At 39.1% G+C, this 7967-nt stretch overlaps 1 protein-coding gene across 1 annotated transcript; it reads left to right on the forward strand.

Moving 5' to 3' along the window:
* The first annotated feature begins 3182 nt into the window (after positions 1-3182).
* On the forward strand, positions 3183-4235 carry LOC125468637. The gene is made up of 2 exons (XM_048564800.1): positions 3183-3767; positions 4094-4235. Exons 1-2 carry the CDS (start codon positions 3263-3265, stop codon positions 4120-4122), a joined length of 534 nt encoding a protein of 177 aa, XP_048420757.1. The 5' UTR covers positions 3183-3262; the 3' UTR covers positions 4123-4235.
* The last annotated feature ends 3732 nt before the right edge of the window (positions 4236-7967 follow it).

Here is a 7967-nt window from a genome sequence, read left to right on the forward strand (position 1 = left end):
TGTCGTAGCTGGTTTGGGGATTCAACCGACAAGACAATAGGGTTATGGACATTGCCTACTATAAATATTAGATGGCAAAGAACAAAAAGTGGAAAGAATTACCACAAAAACAAGAGTGAATTTCCTTTATGAAAATACCACAAATATTGCATGTACACGATACATGCTTCAAGACTCAGAAAGAGAGATGCATGCGCGGACCTACTTTTTTCCTTCTCTTTTGTATTCCGTGCGCGTTAAGGCAGTAGTCATAACGTAACGGAGAATAGGGCACGTGGTCTCTTGGCTCTTGAGTACTATCTGATGACAATTTACATGACACAAATTCGTGTTAATGAACTAAGGATAGAACATTACTTGGCTGTTGCAAATTTAGCAGCAATATTTCTGCTTCTACCCAACCACATAGATGGACATGTGCGCAATTTGTGTTAAATTTCAATTATTTAGACACATGGTCATCTGTAGTTAAGTAGAAACAGGTGTTGTTGATGAATTTGCAGCAACCAAGTAATGTCCTTAAGGATATGTAGACAAAAATTTTGATATTTTAACATGGGACGCTAGTGTGGTGCGGTCGGTATGGTATGAGTTAATGGACATGCATGAGAGGATCCAACAATTTCTGTACAATGGTCTAACGATATTGTTGCTTATGTATTGACTACATCATCAGTTGGTAATTTCTTGTTTCCATGAATTTTTGAGGTTCGCAATTTCCCAACACCTTCCATTTTCTTACTTTCTTGTGGCTGATCGGCTGACCTAATGATAACGCCATCTGACCTACAGTAACTCCTGAGAGTCTTACACAGACACGAGGAGCAACAAACGGCCAAGGTGTCTGTAGACAACCTAACCTAATTGTACTTCTATCCACACTAATACACTGCGTTTACATTTCACAGTGGCAACATGAGCTTACCTGAATCCGTTCCGTTGAAACAAAACATGTAAGATAGAAATGAAGCAATACATTGCAAGATATATATTTGAACTCAACCTTATTAAAGAGTGTCTAAACGACATATCATTCAGATACTGAGAGTGTGTCAGCTTTCATATTTTTCATCGTGTTAGCTCTTCAAAAATTAAGTATAGGGTTCTTTTTCGTTAACTACAAAAAGGAAGGATAAAATAAATCGATCTTCGAATGTCAAAAACAAGTCAGAGTGACACCCTAAAAGCCTTTTTATTGTTAGCGGTATAAATAGTTGACTAAGATTGCAAATAATAGCTGATTATAATTGCTGGATTAAAGAGTTAGATTCACACTACCCAAAAAACCTTAGATGGAGGATTTTGGGAGAAGGATTGAATTGAAAAAGGACAAAAAAAAATAAGTGATGAAGAACTCAAATCCAAGAGAAAGACTTAGTCACGACAAAGAGGACTATTATTCACCACAATAAATTAAAAAAAAAAAAAATTGACAATGAGCGTTGTGGGGGCGAAGAGAAAAGGAGGGGAAATAGCATAAGTGCTACTCCTTCCTCCTTCCCTTACGATGACGTTTTCTTTAGATTTTCACAACATAAGGTTCAAAATTAAAATGTAAGCACTACAATTGCTCTTTGGTTAACATATGGTTTTTCATTAGTTGCTGTATCAACACCATATAGCTATATAATTAAACAACACGCGGAATGTAAGTAGAAGACCCGAATTACTCTAATTAAAGCATGTATTAAGCTCATGAGTTTTTTCCCTCACTTTTATGGAAACTATCTCAAAGATATACAAAAAGTAAGGTATGGTACACCATCAATCAACATCCCAAATATAACTACTACCAACTTCCTCTTGTATATAGTAGTGAGACTTTTCTCTATGAATTCTATTACAATCACTCCTTATAATTGTGAGGTAACAGAAAATTCATAAAGAGTTTCACTTTTGAGAGAATCCCCTCAGAATTTCTCCAATCTAAAAAGAAAAATGATACAACCACTCGGTGCCATCTTCCATCCAAATTTAAAGGTTCAACAATCTATAACCCTGATTTCTTTGAGTATTGTAATTTCATACCGCTTGTTTATTCTCCAAAGGAACATTAACAAACTATGTCGAGCTATGAGATACTCTCTCTGTCTCTCAGATAGTAAACAACGAATAATGGACTCAAAATATTCTAGCTCAAGAGGCTAAAATATTTTCATCAAGAAAGAGGACCGGATCTCGTTTGGCAACGAATGAACTCAAATTCTTATTGCAAAGCGTCTATCTTTGTGCCGAAGGATTGTCGGCGTTGATTGCTCAGTATGAAAACCAAGGTACCATCAAGGGTGTCAAAATCTGTGTTGCAGCTCCATCGGTAAACCATTTTATTGGATGTGTCATTATTAAAAGTAGGGTGGATAACAACTCAGCTGCTGTTGGTGTTTAGCTGTTGCTTTCGGTCCTCCATCATCTATTGTTTTTATCCATTACTTTCGGCCCTTCTTCACTGTAAAGCTAAAGTTAGATAATAGATTAAGATTAGTGGGATTGGAGGTCATCATTATGTTGGCTTAGCTGCCATGGTCCTCCTTTCTTCTTCACGTTTTTCTTCTCCCATATATGTTGCATCGTGTAATGGTTTCAGATATGAAAAATACATCAAACATTCAACATGGTATTAGAGCGGGCATCATCCTGAGCCAGTTCTGTATATCGAACCTGCTGTGTTTATTTTTCAAAAACAATGGCAGATGGAAGTATCATTGCTTCTTCATCTGGAAGCGCTTCTGAAATGGATATCAATCCAAACCAACGACTCAGTTCAGTATTATTGAATGAGTTTAATTATTTGCCATGGGCAAGGGCTGTTAGTCTTGCTCTCGGTGGAAGATCCAAACTCAGTTTCATCAATGGCAGTCAACCTGCACCAGATGCTTCTTCTCCAGAATATGGAGGGTGGCTATGTAAAGATCAACTGGTCATGTCATGGTTGTTAAATTCTATGGAAAGGAATATTGCTGAAATCTTCAGCTATTCCGAGTCGTCTCTCATCCTTTGGACCACCGTGAAGGAGATGTATGGAAATCAAAACAATGCAGCTCGCATCTTTCAACTCAAGAAGGATATCTCCAACATACAGCAAGAAGGTAAAAGCTTTGTTCAACATCTTGGTTCTTTGAGAAGCATGTGGAATGAGTTAGATGTGTACAGACCTCACACAACTGATCTCTCTATGCTCCTTAAAAGAACTGAAGAAGATAAAAATTTTCAATTATTGTCTAGCTTGAGCTCAGAATATGAGGATTTGAGAAGTCACATTCTCATGAACTCGGAGCTACCATCCTTCACTAGTATCTGTGCAACTATCCAACGTGAGGAAGTAAGGAGAAAAGTCATGAACAATGGTATAAAAACCAACGTGACAGAAGCTAGGGCTTACCTGACAAATGAAAAAAGATATAAAGGAAAAAACCCTCATTTAAAGTGCCTACATTGTGACAACATCGGGCATGTGAGAGACAAGTGCTGGATCCTACATCCAAAACTCAAACCTGACTTCATGAAGGATAAATCCGCACCAAAGACAAGTCGAGCACACCCTCGTGCCAACACTGCAACATCTTCATCTATCAACAATGTTGATACCTATCAACAGTTCACTGCAAATCCTGCCATCCTTTTAAATGAGTTCGCAGCGTATCTCCAACAAAAGAAGGGAAAAGAGGATGGATCGGTTGATCATGAAGATGGAAGTACTACTGCATTGATGGGCAAATTTGCAGGTTTTTTAGCTGATGCTGATTATGTACCTCAGACAGACTTGAAAGGTATCGTAACTGCTTTCCAAACTGCTCTTAAAATAAATGAGTTACATGATTTTTGGGTTGTAGATTCTGGTGCCACAGACCATATGACTAATCAAATGTCAAAGTTACATAGATTTGAGAAACTACATAATCCTTCACATGTATCTGTTGCTAATGGTGAAGGTGCTAGGATTGTAGGAAAGGGAAAAATCCACCTGATATCTGATCAAATAGAGTCTATGGCCCTATATGTCCCATCATTTCCATTTCAACTTCTCTCAGTGGGAAGAATCACAAATTCCTTAAATTGTTTGGCCATTTTTTCACCAAAAACTGTCATTTTTCAGGATTGTATAACCAAGAGGACGATTGGTGAGGGGTTTTACCTTGATGGTCTCTATTACATATCAAAAAGCTCTTCCTGTGGGTTCCATGCCAAGTCAAAGTCCATCCATACCTCCATTCAAGCTTCCACCTTGTGGTACCAACGACTAGCTCATCCATCTCAACCTATCTTATCCACCTTATTTCCTGACTTAGGCAAAGAATCAACCCACTGTGAAACTTGTCATTTGTCAAAGGCAACAAGACTACCTCTAGGGTCTTCGATGTCTAGAGTTTCTCATCTTTTTGAGCTTGTACACTCTGATATATGGGGACCAACAAATGAATCTTTTGATGGTTATAAATATTTCATAACTTTTGTTGATGATTATTCAAGAGCCACCTGGTTATATTTGTTAAAATCAAAAAGTGAGGTGATGGAAGTGTTTAAGGACTTTCACAACCTTGTCAAAAATCATTTTTCTTCTCAAATCAAAACCCTAAGGTCTGATAATGGCACAAAATACATGTCCCAAGTCATGACTCAATATTTGAGCAACAATGGCATCATACATCAAACTAGCTGTGTTGGCACACCCCAACAAAATGGTGTTGCCGAGAGAAAAAACCGAGATCTCCTTGAAAAAACTAGGGCATTGATGTTACAAATGAATGTACCAAAACGTTTTTGGTCTCAAAGCGTCATGACAGCAGCTTACCTGATCAACAGATTACCTAGTAGGGTTTTGGGGTTCAAATCCCCAATGGAGATAGTCAAGAACAGAAAGGTGGACTTGTCTCACCTTAAAGTCTTTGGATGCATCTGTTTTGTTCATGTTCAGTCATTACATCGAGACAAACTTGATCCTAGGGCAACTAAATGCATTTTCCTTGGCTACTCGTCCACACAAAAAGGGTATAAGTGTTATAATCCACAACTTAAGAGATTAATTGTTTCAAAGGATGTTCAATTTCATGAAACTAACTCTTATTACAGTAAGTATTTGGATAGTACAAGTCAGGGGGAGATTATCTTGGACATGTTTCCACTGCCAAGGACTGAGATACTCAACAATGCGGGTGATCAAACTCACACAATGGATCTTGTGGCTCTAAATCAACCGGATTCATATGACGACAGCAACATGCCTGTAGAAGATGAAACTCTACGTAGTATTGGTCCTGAAGAACCTTCAGAAGAGTCTCTTCCTACCATACCTCGACGAAATCCAACTCGTGAGAGGCACCCACCAGCAAGACTGCAAGACTTTGTTACGTACAAACTCAAGCACCCCTTATCCAACTACTGTTCTTATCAAAAGTTGTCACCTAATTACACAGCCTATTTGAGTAATATATCTGCGCATGAAGAGCCTCAATCATTTCAAGAAGCTAACCAATCCCAAGTGTGGCAGCAAGTAATGCAGGATGAACTGCATGCACTCGATCAACATAAAACCTGGAGCATTGTGCCACTGCCCAAAGGAAAGAAGATAGTAGGCTGCAGGTGGATATACAAGATTAAATTCAACTCGGATGGGTCTATTGAAAGACACAAGGCACGATTAGTGGCCCGTGGCTTCACTCAAACATTTGATGTGGATTACAAGGAAACCTTTGCCCCCGTTGCAAAGATGAACACAGTGCGCGTACTCTTGTCTGTGGCTGTCAACAAAGGATGGCCTATGTATCAAATGGATGTAAAAAACGCCTTCTTACATGGTGAGCTTGAAGAAGACGTCTACATGAGATTACCACCGGGTCACTCTCAAAGTCATAAACAGGATGTTGTGTGTAAACTGCACAAATCAATTTATGGTCTTAAACAATCACCGAGAGCCTGGTATGCTAAGCTCAGTTCAGTCCTTATCAGTGTTGGTTTTGGAAGAAGCAATGCGGACTCCTCTTTATTTGTACGCTCAGGCACCGCTGGTACATTGGTTGTTCTTGTGTATGTTGATGACTTGATCATCACCGGAGATAACCCTGAAGAAATCAAAGAACTCAAGCACTCCCTTCAGCAACGCTTTGCAATAAAAGATCTTGGTGTTCTGAGATACTTCCTTGGCATCGAAATGGCTACATCTCACAAGGGCTTCTTCCTTAACCAGCGCAAATATGTTCTGGATCTCCTTAAGGAAGCAAACATGAGTGATGCTAAACCGGTCCCTACACCTCTTGACATTAAACTTAAGGTCAGCTTAGAGGGTCAATCTCTTCCAAACATAAGTTATTATCAGCGGTTGGTTGGTAAGTTGATATACCTGACCATCACAAGGCCCGACATTACCTATGCTGTCAGTATTGTTAGCCAATTTATGCACTCTCCCACGATGGAGCACTTTAACCTAGTCAAAAAGATACTTCGGTATCTAAAAGGTTCTGTGGGACGTGGTATAATCATGAAGAAAAATGCAAGCACTCAGATTACAGGTTATTGTGATGCAGATTGGGTTGGCAATTCCATTGATCGTAAGTCTACAACGGGATTTTGCACGTTTGTGGGAGACAACCTTGTCTCATGGAAAAGCAAAAAACAAACTGTCGTTGCAAGATCCAGTGCTGAGGCAGAATATCGGGCAATGACATCTACTGCGTGTGAACTAATCTGGCTCAAAGGTTTACTGTGTGACTTAGGTGTTTTCAATCATCAATCCATGTCCCTTTTCTGTGACAATCAGGCTGCAATGCACATTGCTTCCAACCCAGTTTTTCATGAGAGAACCAAGCACATTGAAGTCGATTGTCACTATGTTCGTACACAAGTTCAATCTTAGGTTATCCAAACGCATTTTGTAAGGAGCTCGGATCAACTTGCGGACCTATTCACAAAATCATTGGCCTCTTATCAGTTTCAGCTTCTTCTTGGCAAGCTTGGATCTATCAACCTTTTGGATCCAGCTTGAGGGGGAGTATTGGATGTGTCATTATTAAAAGTAGGGTGGATAACAACTCAGCTGTTGTTGGTGTTTAGCTGTTGCTTTCGGTCCTCCATCATCTATTGTTTTTATCCATTACTTTCGGCCCTTCTTCACTGTAAAGCTAAAGTTAGATAATAGATTAAGATTAGTGGGATTGGAGGTCATCATTATGTTGGCTTAGCTGCCATGGTCCTCCTTTCTTCTTCACGTTTTTCTTCTCCCATATATGTTGCATCGTGTAATGGTTTCAGATATGAAAAATACATCAAACATTCAACACATTTACTCTTTGCCGAGATAGTCTTCTATTCTGCCGTGCTATTGAGACAGGGTGCTACCATGTCATGAAAATTCTCGAGTTGTATGAGAATGCATCAGGGAAAAGAACAATCTGGAGAAAAACGAAATTTGCTTTAGCAAAAAATGTCAAAAGACAAGTGCAAACAAAACTTGCTACTATGGGGTCAAGCGGGTGGAACGCCATGAAAAATATTTGGGAATGCCAACACTAATTGGAAGAAACAAAAGCTAATGTTTTGGGTATTTGAAGGACCGACTATGGAAAAGACTTGGAAAGAAAAAATTACTAAGTGCAGCAGGAAAAGAGATATTGGCCAAGACGATGGCCCAGGCAGTCCCAAACTATACAATGAGCTGTTTCCTTCTCCCTAAGCTTTTTTGTGAAGATTTAAACAGAATGATAACGTCCTTTTGGTGGAATGGAGATGAAGGGGAAAGGAATATGAATTGGTGCTTGTGGGAGAAATTGTGCATACCAAAGGCGGAAAGAGGACTTGGGTTTCGAAATCTATATGCATTCAATCTTGGAATGCTAGCAAAGAAAGGGTGGAGATTGATTTGTGCTCGTTGGTTGCAACAATAATATGTAAAACCATTTGTGAATGACAATGAATTATGCCGAGAATCTTTGAGAGAGTAGTTGACTTGGTAATCAAGTTAATGAAATCTTTTATCA

The sequence above is a fragment of a genome, unplaced genomic scaffold (genome assembly GCF_019419815.1).
Source record: "Pyrus x bretschneideri cultivar Hongxiangsu unplaced genomic scaffold, Pyrus_bretschneideri_v1 Contig39, whole genome shotgun sequence".
In the NCBI taxonomy this organism is placed as follows: Eukaryota; Viridiplantae; Streptophyta; class Magnoliopsida; order Rosales; family Rosaceae; genus Pyrus; species Pyrus x bretschneideri.